The sequence below is a fragment of the Pseudorca crassidens genome, chromosome 3, assembly GCF_039906515.1.
Source record: "Pseudorca crassidens isolate mPseCra1 chromosome 3, mPseCra1.hap1, whole genome shotgun sequence".
Classification (NCBI taxonomy): Eukaryota; Metazoa; Chordata; class Mammalia; order Artiodactyla; family Delphinidae; genus Pseudorca; species Pseudorca crassidens.
The window spans coordinates 165565368-165587640 of NC_090298.1; the positions used below are offsets into that span (position 1 = coordinate 165565368).

The 22273-nt window shown below is 53.6% G+C and overlaps 1 protein-coding gene and 1 long non-coding RNA gene across 3 annotated transcripts; one reads left to right on the plus strand and one right to left on the minus strand.

Moving 5' to 3' along the window:
* The first annotated feature begins 54 nt into the window (after window positions 1–54).
* LOC137222490 (uncharacterized) lies at window positions 55–22179 on the plus strand. Its single transcript, XR_010942469.1, has 4 exons — window positions 55–1699; window positions 13390–13490; window positions 14559–14968; window positions 21572–22179. It is a non-coding gene; the product is annotated as an uncharacterized lncRNA (long non-coding RNA).
* On the minus strand, window positions 7597–15384 carry MRPL4 (mitochondrial ribosomal protein L4). 2 transcript variants are annotated; one of them, XM_067733822.1, is made up of 9 exons: window positions 15045–15384; window positions 14893–14950; window positions 14656–14806; window positions 12291–12342; window positions 10985–11102; window positions 10085–10191; window positions 9884–9993; window positions 9712–9788; window positions 7597–8436 (listed from the first exon to the last, which is right to left on the minus strand). In XM_067733822.1, the coding sequence occupies exons 1-9, from the start codon at window positions 15099–15101 to the stop codon at window positions 8291–8293; spliced, it is 876 nt and encodes a 291-aa protein (XP_067589923.1). In that variant the 5' UTR covers window positions 15102–15384; the 3' UTR covers window positions 7597–8290. The 2 variants fall into 2 exon arrangements, with proteins under 2 accessions (XP_067589923.1, XP_067589922.1); XM_067733821.1 differs by having other exon boundaries at window positions 14893–14959; window positions 15045–15383.
* Window positions 22180–22273: the final 94 nt, after the last annotated feature.

Genomic DNA, 22273 nt, shown 5'->3' on the forward strand with positions numbered 1-22273 from the left:
GCTGCCTTCCCGGAAACCTCGCGCTTTCCTCTCCGGAACGAGGGCTCTGGCATTTCCGGATTGAGAGGGTGCCGGGGCCGAGCAGGGTTGTACCCTCTCGCGGGCCGCTCTCGCACCGGAATTTCCGAATTGAAGTAGTGAGGGCTGCCTGGCGGCAGCGGCCACAAAACAACCCGGAGACTGCTCCCGGAGCTAGGGGTCCCGTCCCCGGGCTCGGCTACCCCTGATTCCGCGTTTACACAGTGCTTTATTGGATACTGCCAACCACCCTGGACGGTAGGGACTAAACTGAGGGGTAAACTGAGGCTCCAAGCTGCGAGGTCATTCGAACTCCAGTCTGACTCCCCAGCGCAAGCAGGCCTCTTTAACCGAGTGGACGGTCCCTCGTTTCGGTGGGGCCCCAGGAATCTTCCTGGGGCGCTATCGATCAAGGGTGCCCCTCCCCAAAGGGGCATGTCCCCGCCCAGTGACACCGAGATTCTCTGAGAAGCGGCCGCAGAAAGCCCAGGCACTTTCTGTGAACCCTGGGGGAGAGGACGTAAGGCGCATCACGTCCGGGGCTCCGCGTCCCCCACCGAGGGGGGTTCCCACTCCCCCGCGGCCTCGCTTCCCCTTTCGGCCACCAGCGCGGGGGCGTCTTTACAGCTTCCAGAAAAAGGAAGGAAGGCGCGTGGTCCTGACGTGCCGAGCCCCTCCGTTGCAGTCCCCAGGCTCCGCGGGGAAACTGAGGCCGCAGACCTTGACGGGGGAGGAGAGAGGGGGCGCTCGAATGCTTGCCTTCTGCAGGGAAACTGAGGCAGCTCCCAGGCCCCGGAATGGGGCGGGGAGAGGGGGCGCTCAAACCCCTGTCCTCTGCTCGCAGCTCCCGTAACTCGAATCGCGGGCGCCAGCACTAAATCTGTACGGGTGTTTGCCCCGGCTTGTTCCATTAGGGTGTTTGGGGAACATTGTGAGGTCCCGCGCCGCGTCTATAGGCCGTCCCACGCCACCGCCTCCCCCCAAGCCACGCCTGCGTGTGTGACCGCCCAAGACTCGGCATCCACCACGTCAGGGCTGGGGATCCTGGAGTCTCCGAGCGCAGAACCCAGCCGCCTAAGGCTTCCTGTTGTGGCGCGCGCGCCGCGTCGCCAGGGAGACCTCAGAAGGGCCAAGGAGGTCGCGCAGCAGACGGGGAAGGGAGGGGGCTTCAAGGACGCTCGACCCCTTCCTCCCGGGGAAGGGGCTGCGAATTACTCGCCAGCCGGAAAAGAGTCCCTCGCTCCGCCCCGATTGTTCCTAAGGAATTTCCACGGGGATCTTTCTTCTTGCAGTGTGGAAGGTGTTGAATTCCCGCCCCAAACGCACTGGGCAAAGGCGCAGAGCGGGGGCCGGGGACGTCCCTGGGAGGGTCTGGGAAAATCCTCCGCCGGGGGGTCATTTTCCGGAGGATTTTTCCCAGGTTCGGATCACTGCTTACTTTGGCCTCTGTCCCAAGTGCGCGGGCGGCGAGCTCCCCCGCGCGGCTCTGGTCCCCCTTACAGCGGTAAAATCGTGCTTCTTCCTTCTGTCTCTCAACACTTGCTACGCAGCGTCGATTGAGAGCCTGCTGTGTGCCAGGCATCGTTCCAGGTGCTGGGGACGCAGCAATGAACAGAATAGACCAAAATCCCTACCATCATGCAGAGATCGTCTTAGTCCGGACGACAGAAACAAAAATAAGGTATATGGAGACATAGCTTGTGATTAGTGCTAAGAGAGAGTAAAGCAGGGAAGGGAATAGGAAATGTGAAGGTTAATAAACCTTTAAATAGAGTATTCTGGGAAAGACTGAGAAGGTGACATTTGAGCAAAGAGCAGAGAGTCCTGACAATATCAGGGAAGGAATGTACCAAGCAGAGAGCACTGAATGTGCCAAGGCCCTGAGGTAGGAAGGAGCTGCCTTAAGGAACAGCCAGGAGGCTAGTGTTGCTGGAATGCAGTAAGGGAGGGAGAGGATTGGAGGAGAGGAGGGAAGGAGGGAATGGGGTAGAGCATGGCCTGGGGAGAACCTTGGCCTTTCCTCTCAGTGAGGTGGGAGCCATGGAGGGGTCTGAGCAGAGCAGGGACACGCCCTGACTCAGGCCTTTACAGGCACCCTCCTAAGACAGCAGGAGCTAGAGTCAGGTAGTGGGGAGGACAGGGTAGAAGGAAGCCAGGAGACGGGAGAGGAGGTGACTGCTCCAGTGCGGGGGAGCAATGATGGAGCCTGGAGTGGGCAATGGCGCTGGGGAGATACGGTCCAATTTGGCATTTATTTTGGCAGCAGGTCCAACTGTGTTTGCTGGGATGTGGGGGGCAGGCAGAGTCAAGGTCAACTCCTTGGTCTTGCTCTGAGGTCCTAGGAGGGTGGAGGGCCATTTCCTGAGATGAGAATGGGGTGATAATAGGGGGCAGTTTGGCAGAAGAAGCACGCACCCCCTAGTCTATGTTCCCTTTGTGCTTTCTTGAAAGAAAGGGAAGCAGATGTTCCCCATCCCTTTGCTGCAGCTACCAGGAAGGGCAGGGCTTCCTCCAGGGTGCCAGGCAGTCTCAAGAAGGTCAGGGAATGGCCCCACTGCAGACCAGAGGCTGTGGACCCAGGGCAGAAATACCCAAACCCCACTCCATGGCATCATGCCTGCTCGCCCCTCATTCTGAGGTCTGGCGTGACCACCTTGCAGTTCCCTTGACCTGGAATGCTCTTCTCGTCCCTGATATGGCCAGCCCTTTCTTAATGGCCTGAGCCTCTTCCTAAAAGCTTTTCCGGACGCTCCCTGACTCCCTGACTCCTTCCATCCTGGGCCACACCCTAAACGTTCCCTGTCACTTGCTCTAATGGTTTCATTACTGAAACTTCATTCACTTGCTGAAATTCTTTTGATTGACCTGTGTCACGTTCATTTGCGTGAGCTCCAGAAGGCCAGGGACCCTCTCAGCTCCAGCATCTGAATCAATGTCTGGTCATTATAGGCAGATGGTCAATACATATGTGTTGAATGAATGAACTTCTCTTATTCTCTGAACATTCTGCACATGCTGTTCCTCCAGCCCAGAATTCCCTTCCTACTGCTTTTACAAGAGGTTACCAGAGGATTTCATCTACCAGGTTGTAACAGGGCTAGGAGCACAAGGAATTGAACCTGGCCCCAGCAGTGAGAGTGCCAAGTCCACTGGACTGCCAGGGAATTCCCAGATGTCTTTTCAAGAGAACAACTTTGTTTCCTTCAGATAAATACCCAGAAGTGGAATTCCTGGATCATATGGTAGTTCTATTTTTATTTTTTAAAAATTTTTATTGAAATATAGTTGATTTATAACGTTATAGGTAGTTCTATTTTTAATTTTCTGAGGAACCGCCATACTGTTCAGGCCATCGTCTGAGTAATATTCCATTGTAAGGCTATATCAGTTTGTTTATCCATTCATCAACGGATAGACATTTGGGTTGTTTCCACATTTTGGCTCTTATGAATAATGCTGCCATGAGCATTCAGGTACAAGTTGTTGTATGAACATCCTTTATTTCTTTTGGGTATATACCTTGGAGTGGAATTGTTGAGTCCCATGGTAATTCCATGTTCAACTTTTTGAGGAATTGTCAGACTGTTTTCCATGGCAGCTGCACCATTTTATCAATACATTCCCACCAGCAATGTACAAGGGTTCCAGGTTTGCAATTTCTCCACATCCTTGCCAATATTTATTTTGTTTTATTATTATGGTGATTGCCATTCAAATGGGTGGGAAGTGGTATCTCACTGTGGTTCCCCAGTCCTTCTGATCTTGTCCAGTGGATAAGCCAAGCACAGTCCCGCAGCAAAGGCAACTGGGGGTGTGCACGGACCAGCAAGTACTGAGGGGATGTGGCCAAAGTGCACCTGCCACCAGCTGTGACCTTGAGCAAGCCACTTCCCCTGGTGGTACCTAGATGGCCTCAGCTGTAGAAAGGGATGGTAATGCATCCCTCAAAGGGTGGGTCTAAGATTTTTCTTCTTTTTTTAACATTATTTACTTACTTTGGTTGCGCCAGTTCTTAGTTGCATCAGGTGGGCTCCTTAGTTGTGGCTCGCGGGCTCCTCAGTTATGGCATGTGAACTCTTAGTTGTGGCTTGCATGTGGGATCTAGTTCCCCGACCACAGGTCGAACCCGGGCCCCCTGCATTGGGAGGGCAGTCTTATCTGCTGCCTCACCAGGGAAGTCCCGAGATTTCAGTAAGACCATTCATGTGCAGTGAGAACAGATAACAGGAGTTACAAGTTGTCTGTTTCCATAGGACTCAGCTCTGAGAATCCCCCCTCAAACTTCCTAGGCAGAAATACAGACTTGCTCCTCTGTTCCCACAGGTTAGTTCATTCTAGCATCACGGTTCCTCATCAGAGCCCCAGGGTGTAAAGCAAAAATGCATGCCGTTTGGATGTTGATCAAAATATAACTTGGGGGCTTCCCAGGTGGCGCAGTGGTTGAGAGTCCGCCTGCCGATGCAGGGGACACGGGTTCGTGCCCCGGTCCGGGAAGATCCCACATGCCACGGAGTGGCTGGGCCCATGGGCCATGGCCGCTGAGCCTGCGCATCCGGAGCCTGTGCTCTGCAACGGGAGAGGCCACAACAGTGAGAGGCCCGCGTACCGCAGAAAAAACAAAAACAAACAAACAAACAAAACATAACTTGGCTTCTCCTTCCGCTCTTTGAAAGTTTATTCTGTGGTGGACTCTGCCTTGCCCCTGGCTGAGAATCCTGCCCCGGACTCAGGTCCCGATCAGCATCACGTTCAAATCTCGGAACTTGGTGTTGGATGGGAGCCCCAGGTGAGGCTTCTCCAGGCTGGAAGCCTTGGTAGAGAAGAAGGGCCTAGTCCCCCTGCTGTTGACCCTCTTTCTGTCCCCCTCACCTCCTCTCACCAGCCTGTGGGTCCCTCCTGCCCAGCCAGGTGCAAGGAGGAGGGGACAGGGCGTTTCCTCCATGGCTGGTGGCTTTGCCCTTTTGGGTACCCCAGCAGCGTGTTAAAGTGTTCTGGGGGGGCTCTTTGAGGCCTCCTCTTCCTGGAGACCCCTTCGCTGGCATGGAGGCATCTTTGATATGGGTGGTGGCTCTTCCCTCAGCCCTTGGGGTCTGATCCTACCCTCTTATTTCTCCTGGTCCATGCTGACCACCAAGAAGCAGACACCCTGACTCCACCATGAGAACCGCCTACCTCTCGCCCCTGGATCTCCTGGGAGTCAGATCCCAGCCCTGTTGACTCACTCGAACTTTCTTAAGCCGGGGTCAGCCTGAGTCTTTGGTGTCCTGCCTTCAGGGATATTTTCCAGAGGCTGTGAAGTCACCTTCCTCTCTAGGCTCTGGGTTAACGCATGTCCCAAGAGGGTGTGATAGGGCTTTTTGTTTTGTTTTGGCCGTGCCGCGCAGCATGTGGGATCTTATTTCCCCGACCAGGGATGGATGTGCAGGTAGCACATCTGAAGCTCCTCTGAAGAAATGTCTTCACCCATCTCTCTCTTTCTAAAAAAAAAAAATTATACAGAATTTCAAAATAGACATCAGCAAAGAGGACATGTGATGAAGCCACATGTGCCAACTTCCACAGTCCTCATGGCCGATCCTGTTCCTTCCTTCCCCTTACACCCTGTCATGGGTTCAACTACGTCTCTTCCCGAGGGGAAAAAAAAAGTGCTAACCCCCAGATTGTGATCTTATTTATAAATAGGGTCTTTGCAGATGATCAAGTTCACGTGAAGTCATTAGGGTGGGCCCTAACCCAACATGACTGTTGCGCTTATAAAAAGGGGAAATTTGAACACAGGCACACACAGAGGGACAATGCCATTTGAAGATGATGACAGAGATCAGGGTGATGTATCAGGCCAAGAAATACCAAGGATGCCAGCAAACCACCAGAATCTAGGGGAGGGGGATGGGACAGAGCCTGCCTCACAGCCTCTGAAGGAATGACTTGATCTTGGTCTTCTGGTTCCAAGAACCATGAGACGGTATTTTTCTGTAGTTGAAGCCCTAGTCTGTGGTACTTTGTTAAGGTAGCCTAGGAAACTAATACACATACTATGCCCTGATTATTAGCACATTGTAGACCTCGGATCATTTTTTTCTGATGTCTTTTTCCATCCTTGATCTGGCAGAGGGATCCCAGTGTCAGCAACAGGTTCTGACCCCTTCCTTCACCCTGTTTCCTGATGGCTGTGAGGTGGACGACTGAGCCTGATTACGCATAGCTACGACTAGGCTGGGCACTGTCAGGACAACAGATGGGTCTTACTTGGGGCCTCGGTGTCCCTGCGGAGCTGGTGAGAGGCACAGGGAGAGGTAGGTAATGGTTTGGGTTTAGCCCAGCATTTCCCAACCAGCCTCTGCACCCCTCCTTCTTTTTTTAAAAAAAATAAATTTTATTTATTTAGGCTGCATTGGGTCTTCGTTGCTGCATGCGGGCTTTCTCTAGTTGTGGCGAGCGGAGGCTACTCTTCGTTGCAGTGCACGGACTTCTCATTACGGTGGCTTCTCTTGTTGCAGAGCACGGGCTCTAGGCGCGTGGGCTTCAGTAGTTGTAGCTCATGGGCTCTAGAGCGCAGGCTCAGTAGTTGTGGCGCACGGGCTTAGTTGCTCCGTGGCATATGGGATCTTCCCAGACCAGGGCTTGAACCCATGTCCTCTGCATTGGCAGGTGGGTTCTTAACCACTGTGCCACCAGGGAAGTCCCTGCACCCCCTTCTTACTACTGGCTCCAAATAGCTTTTTCTTCTTTTAATTAATTAGGCTGTGCCGGGTCTTAGTTGCCACACGCAGGATCTTCACCACGGCACGCGGGACCTAGTTCCCCCACCAGGGATTGAACCCGGGCCCCCTGCATTGGGAGTGCAGAGTCTTACCCACTGGGCCACCAGGGAAGTCCTAGCTTTTTCTTTTTTACTCAGTCAAATCTGATGCTTTAAGGATCACAATTTATGTTCATTGAGGACTTTCAAAGAACGTGTTGTAAGCTCTGAAGGCACTCCCAAGAAGCATTCCAGAGATGTTTTCAGCGAGGAGCAGCCCAGTCGATGGGTCACTGCGGCCGCCTGGTTGGGCCTGCACACCAGATGGCAGTTCTGGCTTTTTTTTTGCATTCATACTGTTTTATTTTTTAAGATTTTTAAAATAAATTTTATTTTTGGCTGTGTTTAGTCTTTGTTGCTGCATGCGGGCTTTCTCTAGTTGCTGCAAGCGGGGGCTACTCTTCGTTGCGGTGCGTGGGCTTCTCGTTGCGGTGGCTTCTCTTGTTGCGGAGCATGGGCTCTAGGTGCATGGGCTTCAGTAGTTGTGGCATGTGGGCTCAGTAGTTGTGGCTCGCGGGCTCTAGAGCGCAGGCTCAGTAGCTGTGGTGCGTGGGCTTTGTTGCTCCGCGGCGTGTGGGATCTTCCCGGACCAGGGCTCAAACCTGTGTCCCCTGCATTGGCTGCCAGATTCCTAACCGCTGCACCACCAAGGAAGCCCCGGGCTGAGTTTAAAGAAACTGACCTCGTTACTTTATAGTCTGTATTGTGACAATTAGCAACAACAACAACTTGTGGGGGGCAAATAACACCAGCAGACTCAAGGATCAGGATACCGGTTTGGTGTTTTTAAATGTTTATTCACTCATTTATTGACCACGTTGATACTGACTCTGTGCTTAGGGAAAATCACTGTGATGAAAGCTCAGGTCTCCACACTGCACCCACTTGGGGAATCAGGTCCACACTTGGACTGAAGGACCATAATAAATGGGACCACAAGCCCCGTCAGGGATGCAAGCGCTCGGTGAGAGTGCTTGGGATTGGGAGGCACCATGAGTGGGTTCCTAGCGATGGCTGGTTCTCTGCGTGCTCCGAGGCTGACTCACCCCAGAAAAGTTGATGGTGGGTCATTTCTATAAACAGTGCCTTGAGGCAGCCGGGTACCCAGCGGTGCCGCGCACCGGGGAAAGAGCCTAACTCGCCAAATGGAATTATTCACAAAACGGCAATGAGCTGTTGTTCTGTTTCTCCTCTTTGATTAAAAAGTAAAATTTCTCACACAAAAGAGACTCGGGGCAGCAGCTGCCCCAAGCTCCTGTCGGCGGCCCCTTCCCGGTAGTGATGCCTGCTTGGCTGCTCTGTGAGTGGCCTCAGCTTCCCACCGGGATGAGGGGTTCTGGCCGCCCTTGCAGGGTGAGCGGGAGGCTCCCAAGCCCACCGGGGGCTCGGCCGGGCTCGGAGCAGGCGCACCGCGTGGACAGCGAGCAGGAAGGAGGCTGGCCGATGGGCCCTGGGGGTGCCGCGTAGGGCTCAGGGGAAATCGCGGTAGGGCAGGCGGAAGGGGTAGAGGGGCGTGTGGCGCGAGTCGTGCCAGAGCAGCTTCTCCTCCAGCAAGGCGACGGTCGGCAGGGTCAGGACCAGGGTCTGGTGCTTGAGCATGCTGTGCACGTTCAGGCCTGGGGGGGCGGCGTGGAGGCACAGTCAGGGCGGGTCCCCCCGGCCCCCAACAGAAACACCAGGGTCTGGTGTAGCGTCCGGAGCCCCATAGCCTGGGTTCAAACCCTGGCTCAGTCGCTCACCCCCAGCGAGACCCTGGGCAAGAGACTGCCCTTAGCTCGTCAACTTCCAACCGAGAGCATCCTAAGTACCCAACTCTGCCCTGCGCTTGGGCACGGTTCCCACCTCACACCCCAGTGCGGGAGGCTGACGGTAAACAGAGCAGATAAACAAACACAATGTACTGAGGGAGGCCCATGGGGCTGCAGCGAGTGATGAGGGGAAGGAAGGGGAGGGCAGGGCAGGGCATGCAGGGTCTGTGGTCCTCCGGGGAAGACTTGGGCTTTTACTCTGAGTGACGAGGGAGCCCTGGAGGGTGGTGGGCAGAGGAGGGACAGGACCTGACTCAGGTGCTCAGGCGCCCTCTGGTGGCCGTAGTGGGAGCGGGGGGACGGGAGTGCAGGACAGACTGTGGGGAGGAGTCGGTCAGAAGGAGCCTGGGACCAGGGCACAGGCCACTGTGCCCTAACTGTGCCAGTCCAGGAAGATGGTGGGAGCTGGCCCAGGGCGGTGAGAGGCGGTGGGATTCTGGATATGTTTGGAGACAGCGCTGACAGGGTGAGCTAACAGACCGGAGTGGAGGGGGACAGTGTGGTTTGGGGCCGGAGCTGCTGGGAGGAAGGTCTCGTGTGCCAGGATGACTAGCAGAGCCCACGTGCCGCTGTCCAGGAGGCAGCCGGGCACACAGTCAGGAGACCAGGAGAGAGCCCTGGGGATTAGTCACCGCAGCCACTGGTGTGACGTACTCAGGACAGCCCTGATCCTGCGTCTCCGAGTGAGGAGCCGGGTGGGGCCAGCCAGTGGGCCCTCAAACTCACTCCACGCCTGGCACCGTGGCCCAAGCTTGGACAGATGTGACCTCAGAGTGTTTTCTGTTTTTTGGCTGCACCGTGCAGCTTGTGGGATCTTAGTTCCCGGACCAGGGATTGAACCTGGGCCATGGCAGCGAAAGCATGGAGTCCTAACTACTGGACCACCAGGGAATTCCCCTCAGAAGTTTTCTTTAAGAAACACATCATTCTCCCAATATTCCGTCTGGGCAAACTGAGGGTTGGGTGGGGGAGGGTGGTCACTGCCCAAGGCCACTCTGTGACCAAGCTGCAGATACAGGATTTGAACTGGCCCATGCTGTACTCTCTGGGAGTCTGGGAGACAGAGCGGGGCCCTTTGCTCACCAATAGCAGGGACTAGGCTGAAGGTCTTCAACCCAGAGGCAGCTGCCACAATGTTCTGGGGCATGTCCTCGTGTTCTCTGAAACAGAGGCCAAGAGGTGAGCCCCTGCCGAGGACGGACCGCCCCCCCCGTCCCCCTACCCCGGCCACCCCTGCTCTGCCCGGCACCCTCACAAGTCCACAAGGAGGACGGAGTCGCCCCAGCGGCGGTAGCGGGCCAGCTCCATCAGGTACTGGGGGTCTGCGGTCGGCAGCTCCAGGGAGTCCACGATGTGCAGGTCGTCCTGGTGGGAGGAAAGGACAGTCTGAGCCCACCCTGCACCCACAGCCCACACCCCAGGACCCCCGTGGCTCCCAGCAGGACTGCTGCTGTACCTGGGCCAGCTTGACCGTCAGCGCCACCTTGAGGCCCTGCACCCGCACTTTCATGGGCAACATGTAGTAGTAGCTTGTGGGGCCCCGGGGGCCATGGGCAACGCCTCCTGTGGGGGCAGAGGTACGTGAATAGGGGAAGGCCCCAGCCGGGCTTGGAGGTCAGAAATCTGCCCCAGGGGCTGGCACAGGGGAGGTAGGAGGGAGGCTGCCCTCGGCCAGGCAGAACCCCAGCAAAGAGGGCAGGGCCTCAGGTAGGGATGGAGAGGGGAGGTTGCATCAGGCATCACCTGGGACAGGTAACTTCACCTCACTGGGGCTTGGTGTCTTCAGCCGTCAAACCTGGGGTGAGGATGGTCTACCCGTGTGTCCTCCCTCTGCTGGGCGCTGGGAGTGCAGCAGGGAACATGCAGGACAGGATCCCTGCCCCCACGCCATTCATATTCAGCCAGACTTGATCCCAGAGGGAACCAGGCAGCACAGGGGGTTGCAGAGGGTGGGGAGACCCAAAGAGGGTCAGGGAGGGCTTCCTAGAGGAGGCATGGCCCAAACACATCGGAAGGATGAGAGGGATTGGCCAGACAAATGGGAGATGACTCTGAGTCAGCTCTGTTTGGTCTTGGAGGGTGTGCAAGGGACAAGGAGGTGCGGTCTGCAGCCACCAGGGCCTGGAAGGCCAAGATGAGGGGCTCAGACTTCACGCAAAGGCCGCAGGAGCTGGGAGGTTTAGGAAGAGCCCTCTGGGTGCTGCGTGAAGTGTGGGCCAGGAGAGGTGAGATGGGAAGTGGGGCAAAAGGGGCTGTGGCCATGGCCTGATGAGAGGCCAAGGCCAGAGCTGCAGGGAAATGGGGCGAAGTGGATGGACTCTCCAACCTCTGACTGCACGTGGGCAGACCTGCTCACCTCCTCGCCAGATTGGGGAGCGGATGCTGCCATGCCTGGCGCGCCCACTGCCTTTCTGTGGCCAGGGCTTCCGGCCACCGCCCCGCACCTCGGCCCTGGTCTTGGTCTTGGCATAGCTCTGTGGGCGCAGAGTGAGGAAAGAGTCAGGTTCCCAAGGGAGGTGCCATTGCAGACGAAAGGTGCCAGGCCCAGGAACACAGCAGTGAGCTGGGCGGACTGGCCTGCTGCTGGGGAGCCGGACAGGAGACACAGAGACTGGGGCTCCATCGGGACAAGCACGGAGTGCTCTGGGAGGGAGAGAGGAAGGGAGAGATAAATCAAGAGTTCCCTCCTGCACTCCAGAACGTCAGCCTCAGAGAGGCAGGGGCTCTGCTGCCTGACACACAGTATGTACTTAGTATTTTTTGAATGATTTCCATGTAGTTGTAACTAAAAGGAAGCTGGGGGAATTCCCTGGCTGTCCAGTGGTTAGGACTCTGAGCTTCCACTGCACGGCACAGGGGTTCGATCCCTCGATCCCTGGTCAGCGAACTAAGATCCTGCAAGCCACGTGGCCATAAATAAATAAGTAAAATTAAGTAAAAAAATAAAAGGAGGGCTTCCCTGGTGGCACAGTGGTTGAGAGTCCGCCTGCTGATGCGGGGGACACGGGTTCGTGCCCCGGTCCGGGAGGATCCCACGTGCCGCGGAGCGGCTGGGCCCGTGAGCCATGTCCACTGAGCCTGCACGTCCGGAGCCTGTGCTCCGCAACAGGAGAGGCCACAACAGTGAGAGGGAGGACTCGCCAGACTTGAGGTGGGCGGATGGAAGGCGGGGACTCTGATTGATAACAGCATCGTCAGCGCTCTTGGCGTAAGATCCAAACACCTCACGTTGCCCCTGTTGACCTCCATGGCCACACTGGGCCCCTTCTGATCCCTGCCACAGAGGCTTTGCCTGTGTTGCTCCGACGCCCTCCACCCCAGCCCCACTGCCCGCTTCACCTGGTTAGCGCCTGTCACACACCTGAGGTTAAACGCCCCTTTCTCTGAGACAACTTCCCTAATTATACACTTACAGGCATGACTACTTGATTCATGTTCTCCTCACCAGCTAAGACTGGGAGCTTCAAAAGGACAGGGACCTTGCCTGTCTTGTCCCCCAGCACAATGCCCAGGGTACAGTGGCAGTTCACAAAATGCCTGGCAAATGGCCCATCGGTGAATGGGTCAGGAGAGAGAAGATGGGGCCTGAGCCCCACAGTCCAGAGAAGACACAGCAGGGGCGTCCTCTGCCCCCCCCCCCCCGCCCCACTCAGGGCACTCACAATTCTCTTGAAGTTCTTCTGCCAGATGGCAACCTGGTGCAGGATATCCAGCCTGTGGAGGAAGGAGACACGACAGGCCCACTTCCACTTAAAACCCTCTCCGCCTGACTAGATGAAAACTCCGGCGCTTCCCTGGTGGCACAGTGGTTGGGAGTCCACCTGCTGATGCAGGGGACACGGGTTCGTGCCCTGGTCCAGGAGGATCCCACATGCCGCGGAGCGGCTGGGCCCGTGAGCCATGGCCGCTGAGCCTGCACATCTGGAGCCTGTGCTCCGCAACGGGAGAGGCCACAACAGTGAGAGGCCCGCCCGCGTACCGCAAAACAAACAAACAAACAAACAACAAAAAAAAAAACTCCGGCTCGTCCCCATCTACTTCCAGGGCCCTGTGTGACCTGCCCCAGTCCCTCTCTGAGCCCATCTTGCACCACCTCCAGCTCCACTCTGTGTCCGTTCTATGGAGTCCAGCCTCCAAGCCTCTGCACTTGCCGTTCCCTCTGCCTGAAATGCTCTTCCCCTGGCTGGTTCCTTTTCTGCCTACCAGTCTTAGCCCAAATGGTATCTCCAGGAGGAGTCCCCTTGCTAAAGAGGACTTTACCTTACTCCTTTCCTACCATTACAACTTCCTTACTGCCACTTCTTTACAGACTGGTTTGCCTCTCTACCCCTGTGCTGCTCCATACAGTACACACTGGCCACATGTGTCTGGCCACCCCTGAAAGGTGGCCAGTGCCACATGGTGAAACAACAAGATTTTAGATTTATCAGGCTAAACGAAATATATTATTGAAATCAATCTCATTTGTTTCTCACTATTTGAAAGAAAACTTGGCTACTGGAAGAATTTCAGTTACATGCATGGCTCGCATTGGACAGTGCTGCCAGGCTGGTTTGCCAGGGGTTGGCAAACTATGGCTAGTAAGGCCAAATTTGGCCTGCTGCCTGTTCTTGTAAATATGTTTTACTGGAACACAGCCAGGCTCATTCACTTACACACTGCCTGTGGATGCTTTTGTACTACATCAACAAAGATGAGGAGTTGCCATGGAGACGTTACAGCCTGCAAAGCCCAAAACATTTACTCTCTGGCTCTTTACAGAAAAAGTTTGCTGATCCCGGCTTAGACTGGGAGCAACATCAGCAACCTCGGTGCTCATTCACTGCTGTATCCCTGACCCCTAGGATGGAATCCGGCACATAGTAAGTGCTTCATAAGTATCTACAGAATAAACAAAATACGTCGTTTTTATCACCCTCTAGCAGACTGGGACTCTGTAAAGACAGAGAGCAAACCATATAAATAAGTAACAGTAATAGATTAATAGCACTTATGTGCCAGACACGTACACGTAAGAGACATCACACACCTTGGCAAGTGAAAACTTGGTCCTGGGAGTTGGCCCATATAGGGTTGAGATCTGGCTCTAAAGTTTATAAGCTGTGTGACCTTGGGCAAATTTCTTAACTTGTCTGTGCTCAGTTTCCTTACCTACGAAATAAGAATAATAGAATCCATTCCTGGGGTTGCTATGAGGATCTAGTTAACTAAACTGCAAGTAGGGTGACTTCCCTGGTGGTCCAGTGGCTAAGACTCTCCGATCCCAATGCAGGGGGCCCAGGTTTGATCCCTGGTCAGGGAACTAGATCTCACATGCCACAACTAAAAAGGTTCCGCATGCCGCAACTAAGGATCCTGCATGCTGCAACGAAAATCCCCCACGCAGCAACCAAGATCCTGCGTGCGGCAACTAAGACCTGACGCAGCTAAATAAATATATATTTTTAAAACGTAAATACGCTCCCCCCCCCAAAAAAAAGGGAATTCCCTGGCAGTCCAGTGGTTAGGACTCTGTGCTTTCACTGCTGAGGGCTGAGGTTCAATCCCTGGTTGGGGAACTAAGATCCTGCAAGCCACGTGGCCAAAAATAAAATAAAATAAAATACAAATAGACTGTCACAGGCACACAGTAAGGACTTAACCACTGTTAGTGCTCATTTTTGCAAAAACCAATAACAGCAACAATAACCAACATTTCTACAGACCATATTATGGGCTAGAATGATCTCATTTAATCGTTTGAGGTTTGACAGAATAGAGACACTGAAGCACAAGGGGGAAGGCAGGATTTGAATCCAGTCACTCGGGTTCCAGAGCTCTGCGTCCCTAACCCTCAGAGGATGTTACCTCTCAGCCCTCACCTTCACACAACTCTGCAGCAAGAAAAACCATCATTCTGTCTTTTTTTTTTCATCACTCTCTTCTAACAGGTGGAGAAACTGAGGCTCGAGTCCAGGTCATCCTGATTCCTAAATCCCCGCTCCTCGTCCCTCTGCCACCCAGTTTACCATTTCGGCTCCCACTTACCTGGGCGTCGCGGAGAAAACGTCTGGGTGCAGCTCGGTCAGACCCAAGCGCTCCTGCTCGTAGCCCCGCAGGGACTCGACCCAGGCCTGCACGGGACGCCGGTGCGCGAGTACCGGGAGCTCGCACCTGCGCAGCACGGGCACCCGATGACCTGGAGCGATTGGGAGGTCAAGGGTCAGGAGCAAGGGTCAGAGTTTCCGGTTGCCTCCCCTCCTAGGGCAACCCCAGCAACCTCACCCGCGCTCGCCACCGGTTCTGGTTTCTCCGCCGGCTGCACTGCCTCTTCTGCCAGCGCCTTTAGGCCCTGTAAACGGTAAGCAAGACTGAGAGACGATCCCCGGACCCTCCAACCTTTGTCCTCCGACCCCGCCCTCAGTCACCGGCCTCACCCGGCAGCCCTTGGGCCGAAGCCAGGCCCGCGCCCCTGCCCGGACTAGCTGCAGCATTGTAGCGCAGCTCCCCACGCTGAGAGAGGTCAAGGCTTCCTCTGCTGGACTCTCTCGACGCCTCGCGATGACGTCACGCCCGCGACGACGCCGGCCGGGCTTGTATTCGGCGTTAGAAAGCTGGGCGAGCAAGAGCAAAGACGGCGGGGTCCGCTAACGCCTGTCCCTACCTCCGCCCCAAGACTAACCCCAGACGCTAATTTTCACTGCTGGCCTAAAGAACCCTCTGCAACACCTGGGAGCGCGACCCGACAGCAAGAAACCCCGCCCCCTCTTCGGTCCCGCCCCCAAAGAGCCGGTGCGGTAATCCAGCCAATGAAACCTCCCTGCTCAAAGGGCACGATCCTCGTTCAGCCAATGAGCTCGTTCAGTCTGGAAAAGTGGCTGGGCGGTGCTAGGGCGGGCACCTAAGGGAATATGGCCAATAACTGTCAGGCTTTTTTTTTTTTTTTTTTTTTTTTTTTTTTTTTTTGTCGGCCACGTCCCCAGGGCCCGCCCGCTTTGGGCCTCCAAGACCGTAGCGGTTGGTTTCTCCAGAAACGTGGTTTTGTTTGCTTGTTTAAATGCAGGGCGTTATCTCTCACAGAAAGCCCTCAGGGTAGGGCCTGGCGGATCGTGCTTCTCCTCTTAGATCCCCCCAGGGCACGTCCCCCTCAAATGCGTCAGGTTAGGAGATGTGTCTCCCCCCATCTCCTAGGCCAAGGTCCTGTCGCATCTCAGACTGCCAGGACTCTCCGAGAGCAAACTGGGGAGTCCACAGATCCTGCGTTGCCTCCCCCGTCCACTCTCACCAACGGAAATCCAAACGCTCATTTTGTAGGTTCTTTGCCACGTTCCCCGTCAGGCCTCCAGGCGGCGCCACGAGCCCATAGCAGCCTGCCCTGGCGGGCCAGACCTGAGCACTTGATTACCAGTGAGAAATGGACCGAGTTTAGCCGCCGAGAACGGTGGTCTGGGAGCCAACCTCAGTGTCCTCATCTGGAAAATGGGGAGGTGTGAGATTCGATGAAATGATGGAGGCAAAGCATGCGTAGCTTTATTATTATTGTTATTACTATTATTTTGAAGGTGAGTTTTATCATCAAAGCAAGACAAGAGCCAAGGTAGGGGACTTCCCTGGTGGTCCAGTGGTTAGGAATCCGCCTTCCAATGCAGGGGACGGGAGTTCGATCCCTGGTGGGGGGAACTAAGATCCCACATGCTGCGGTGCAAGTAAGCCCGGGCGCTGCAACTGGAAAGAAGACTGCATGCTGCAACGAAGAGCCTGCGTGCCACAACTAAGACCCAATGCAGCCAAATAAAAATAAATAATAAAAGGTCAAAAAGGAAAAAAAAAAAAGCCAAGGTAGGGATGGGGGTGGACCGTGGAAGACTTGAAGGCTTTTGTTTTGTGTTTTTGCATCTGATATATAACATATGGATATTTTTGTGAAGTATTAATGAAAACTTATGATGTGTTTCATTGTGCCTTCTATCCTTGCAAGAACTGTGGATATGTGTTTCAAACTCCACACCCTTTGCAATTTTAAAAGGTCTTTTAATTTTGTACAATTTTGTTTATTCATTTTATGTTTGCATAAGTAATTCACACACCTTGTAAAGAAAAGTCCAAAAACTACAAAAAGAAAGCTAGAGTGAAAAGTCTGTCTCCACCCTCTGTTCCCTGCCCTGCCCCCACCCACCTCTTTCCCTTCCCAGAAGCCACCACCACAACCAGCTGTGTGTCTTCTCCCAGAACCAGTTTATTATTTTACAGACAGATTTACATGTCTGTCCTGTGCAAGAGAATTTAGATTTTATGTGGTGAAGGACGGAACAGCACTTAGCTGCTTAATGATTTATTGGGCACCTACTGTGTACTGCTGGGGTAAATCCAGCTGACACCCTTGAGATACTCACAGCCCAGTGCAGAAGGTTGAAAGATCAGAATGGGGGAGGGGAGGTCTACAGGGTCTGTGGGAGCACAGGGGAAGAACTGCTAATCTGTGGTGGCGGGGGTCTCAGAGGCAACTTTTCTGAAGCTGCAACCGGAGAGCTAAGGCTTGAGGGTCCATCAGGAGTTTGTCCAACGGAAAAAATGTGATCCAGGCTGAGGAAACAGCAGTCGCAAAAGCCAGAAGTGGGGACTGGGGGAAGGGGTGGCTGGACTTTCCTGATGGCCACAAGCTTAGTTCATTGACTCAGTCATTTATGTTGAACCCACCTCAGGGCCTTTAGTACTGTTGTTCCTTCTGCCTGGATCATACTTTTCCCAGAGCTACACATGGCTCGATCCCTCACCTCCAATTCTTTGCTCAAATGTCACCTCCTCCGAGAAGCCTGTCCTGACCACCCTATTTCAAATTGCAGTCCCCACCCTTGGCCCTTCTGACTGCCTTATCCCGCCCTATTTTTTTCCCATCAGTACTTATCTTCTAACATCCTATATAATTTCCTGGGTTTTTTTTTAAGGATCTTTATCTTTTTAAAAATATTTGTTTATTTATTTATTTGGATGCATCAGGTCTTGGTTGTGGCGTGTGGGCTTCTCTAGTTGCGGCACTCGGGCTTCTCTCTAGTTGTGGCACGTGGGCTCTAGAGCGTGGGGTCTCAGTAGTTGCGGCATGCGGGCTTAGTTGCCCCGCGGCATTTGGGCTCTTAGTTCCCCGACCAGGGATCTAAGGCAGGCGTTGGAAGGCAGATTCTTAACCACTGGACCACAAGGGAAGTCCCTCCTCGGTTTTTTTTTTAATGCTTTTTGTCTGTCTCCCCTACTAGAGGAGAAATTTTGTCTCCCCCTCTTGGCAGAAATTTTGCTCTGTCTTGTTCCCTGCAGCCAGCATAGTGCCTGTAACACAGTGGGCGCTCAATACATGTTTCTTGAGTGAATTCCTTTGTTCATCATCCTAATGCAGGGGTATTACCAGAAACAGAGCCCCCCTCTCTGTCTCTTGGGTCTCAAGATCTGTAACCCCCTGAGGTCACAGGTACATAAGGTACCCAATGAATGATTATTTACCCAATGGCACTGGAGTCACATAGACAGGTTCAGATCCAGGGGCTGCTGCTAATTGGTTGGGTGTCCCTGGGCCAGTGGTTAGCACTTTCAGAGTTTGGCCCTAATTGGTAGGTGGGACACGCACAAACTCTCCCCTACTGAGCTGTGTGGAGGATGAGTTCTCTTTCCTTCCATCCTCAGTTCCCACAGTGTTTTCCCCCACCCCCACAAAGGGAGCCTGTAAGTACTTGAGTCAGATCCGTCCCTTCTCTGCTCAGAACCCTCCATGCCTCCTACAGCAAAAGCCAAAGTCCTTAGAAAAAAAGCCGAAGTCCTCATTGCAGCCCACAGTGCACTGCAGGACCTGTCCTCACTTCCTCTCACTGTCCCCCTCTATTTCCCTGTGGTTTCCGCCATACTGGTCTTCTCACCAGAACCTGTCAATCTCACACCAGCCTCAGGGCCTTTGCACTGGCTGTCCCTTGTACGTGGACCACTCTCCCCTAAATATCTGCATGGTTCACTCCCTCATCTCCTTCAGGTCTTTACTCAAATGTCACCTTCTCAGGTGACACTGGGTCTAAAAATCAGTCCCTTCCTACCCCACATATCTAATCTGCCTTCCCAGTATCATTGTTTCCAGAACTCACACCACATTCTAACAGATGACATCATGTTCTTATTTATCCTGCTTCTTGTCTGTCTCCTCCACTAGAACATCAGCTCCTGGAGGATGGAGGTCTTTGTTTCTTTCACTGCTGGGCCCCCATGCTAAGAAGGAGAAGGGTGCCAGGCACCCAGAAGGTTCTCAATACATAGTAATTGAACAAATGGAATGTAGAGAAAGCAGTTTGCACACTGTTCCCCCGCTGGCATTATTGATTGTGAGCCTTAATGAAAGGGAGGTAATGACCTGGAGACCTTCACACTGCGAGGCTCAAAGTTTGACCGTTTTGGCCCAAGCCTGGGTGGAGTCAAAGGTCGAGGTGTCCAGCCCATTCCTGTGGATCAAAGGCTCAGTTGTAGGTGACCTCTGTCCCCAATGGGCCAGCATCAGCCTTGCAGCCCGGAGAGGGTCTTTGCTGGCCACGGGCATGATAGCAATTTAGGGAGCATATATTGGAAGCTGGAGGGCCCCCCAACACCTGGCCATTCCTAGCCCCCCATCACTGTGCCAGGGTTTTCACAAAGGCCAGAGTCAAGGCTGGAATGTTGGGGGGCAACCTTCAGATAGAAGATGCAGGGTATGAGTGCAGGATTGATAGGGGGGCGGTCTGACCTCTTTGGGGGAGCTGTTTAAAGTACATCGCCATCCACTGCCAAAACATGTGCTGTGTGTTTGTTTGCAGCTCAGTTTGTGGGTGACTGCCAAACGTGTGAGGAGGAGGAGGGATCCCCATTGAGGCGTTCTCCGCCAACCCCTAGGGACGGGCCTGATTTGCGTAGATGTTTCCATTCCCTTCAGTTCAGCGTCAAAGCGGGTGCGTGGAGCAGAAAAAAAGGCGCAGAGACAGCCCCCTGGGTTTTGGCAGAGACTCAGACCCCCTCAGGGCTTGAACCCCTGGGTAGGGCACATGGCCTCTCTGGGCCTCAGTTTCCCCTTCTGTAAAATGGGGGTATAATCACCCCTTCCTCATGTTTTGTGTCAGCCTTGCACCTGTGTACACTCAGGTCACCCATTCCCTGCTCTGTCCCTGCCCCATGGCTAAGGGCTGACCCCTGCACAGGATAGCCCCCTTGTCCCCTGCCATCTGTGCCCAGATTTAGCCAAAGGCAGGCACTGAGGGTAGATTGGAGGGCGAGAAGATGGGAGAAGCCAGGGTAGTTCCCCTCATCTGCTTCTGACAGCATCTCCCACTGGACACGGCCTCCCTATTTGTTAATATGCAAGTTATCTCACCCCCACCATGCTTTGGTTTCCCATCTAGGTCACCAACCCCTGTATTAAAGCCCTTCTGTTTGAGATATGTCTGTTTTCCTAAGTGGACTTTTACTGATGTAAGGCAGTTGTGAGGGGTTTCTGTTTAAGATACAATTAAAAACAAATAAAGTCTCCCCTTTTCAGTGTACAGTTCCACAAGTTTCCGCACACATATACAGTCATATAAACGCCACCACAATCAAGATATAGAGTTGTTCCATTACCAAAAAATTCCCCCACGCCTTTTTGTAGTCAACCCCTCCCTCCACCCTCAGGCCCTACGAGTCACTGGTTGCTCACTGTCCCTATAGTTTGCCTTTTCTAGAATGGCATAGAAATGGAATCATATAGTATATAGTCTTCTGCGTCTGCCTTCTTTCCCTCATCGTGATGCATGTGAGATTCATCCATGTTGTTCTATATCGCTTGTTCCTTTCAGAACTCGAGGTTTCAAATATTATATGCCTGAGTGGTCTTCCACGTGAAGATAAACTGCAGTGTGTCTATTCATCCCTCAGTTAAAGGAGCTGTTGTGAGCTTTTGATGCGCTGATATTTGCAAACAGCTTAGGACAGTAACTGGCACATGATATATGGGTCAGCTGTTATTATTATGCTGGTGGGGGGCTGAAGTGGGCCTTTGGGGTTCCCCTCTCCCCTAACTATGTACGTCTCCCTCATCTGGAAGAGACAGCCCACCCTTCCCAGGCTCAATGGGCTAAAACTGCATCTGGTGCAGACGTGGCAGGGACTGGCCTCCACCGGCAGCCTCCCCACCCCATTCCTGAAGCTGAAAGTGGACCTCAAGCCCATGGATGGACGAAACAAGGCCGCTGCAGCTCCGCTGCCTGCCAAGATCAGCATCTGGAAAGCTTCTCTGCAGCTGGGCCCCTCCCCCAGCCCTGGGGTGATGTTGAGAAAGTTGGGACCTGTCTCAGACACTTCTCCTTGTGCAGTTCCTTCTGCCAAAACCTGAGAGCTGGGGGTGGGGGGAGAGTGGAGGCCCAGAGCGGATGGAGGACAGTCCCAGACCTCATCAACTGGGGGGAGTTTACCAAGTTTGGGCTGGGGTGGGATCAGAGGTCAGAGGGTTTCCTTCACCTCTGGACTACAGAGAAGAACATTCTACATGTCACCAGTGACCGACGTGGTCCTCAGTAATAACCACCGCCCTTCTATTCCAAATCAATGGGGGAGGAATGGGGACGGGTGTCACTACGGCAGGACTGGGTCTGGGACTTGGGATGAAAAAGAGGACAGAGAGCTCTAGTTCAAATCCTACCACGGATGTGTGCCTCACTTTCCTCATCTTTAAAATGGGGTGAGGAAAAGGCAAAACTATGGGGACAGAAAAAGATCAATGACTGCCAATGATTAAGGACGGGTCGGGGGGGTAATGGATAGGCAGAGCACAGAGGCTTTCTGGGCCAGCGAAACTATTCTGTATGATACTATTGATATAATGGTAGATATGTGTCATTATACATTTGTCCAAACCCACAGACTGTACAACACCAAGAGTGAACCCTCATGTAAACCATGGACTTGGGGTGATAACAATGTGTCCGTGTAGGTTCATCAGTAGTAACAAATGTGGGCTTCCCTGGTGGCGCAGTGGTTAAGAATCCGCCTGCCAATGAAGGGGACACGGCTTCAAGCCCTGGTCCAGGAAGATCCCACATGCCGCGGAGCAACTAAGCCCGTGCGCCACAACCACTGAAGCCTGCGCACCTAGAGCCCGTGCTCCGCAACAAGAGAAGCCACGACAATGAGAAGCCCGCGCACTGCAAAGAAGAGTGGCCCCCGCTCACTGCAACTAGAGAAAGCCCGCGTGCAGCAACGAAGACCCAATGCAGCCAATAAATAAATAAATAAATAAATATATTAAAAAAAAAAGAAAGTAACAAATGTGCCACTCTGGTAGGGGCTGTTGACGGTGGGGTGGCTATGTGTGTGTGGGGCAAGGGATATATGCGACATCTCTGTACTTTCTGCTCAATTTTGTTTTTGGGGTTTTTTTGTTTGTTTGTTTGCTTTTCTTTTCTTTTTCATTTTCTTTTTTTGGCCATGCCACGCGGCATGCAGGATCTTAGTTCCCCGACCAGGGATTGAACCTGTGCCCCCTGCAGTGGAAGCATGGGATCCTAACCACTGGACCAGCAGGGAATTAGCTCTGCTCAGTTTTGCTGTGATCCTGAAACTGTTCTAAGAAATAAAGTCTATTTAAAAAAAATGGGATGATGATGATAATCATAATACTCACCTCCTAGGGTTG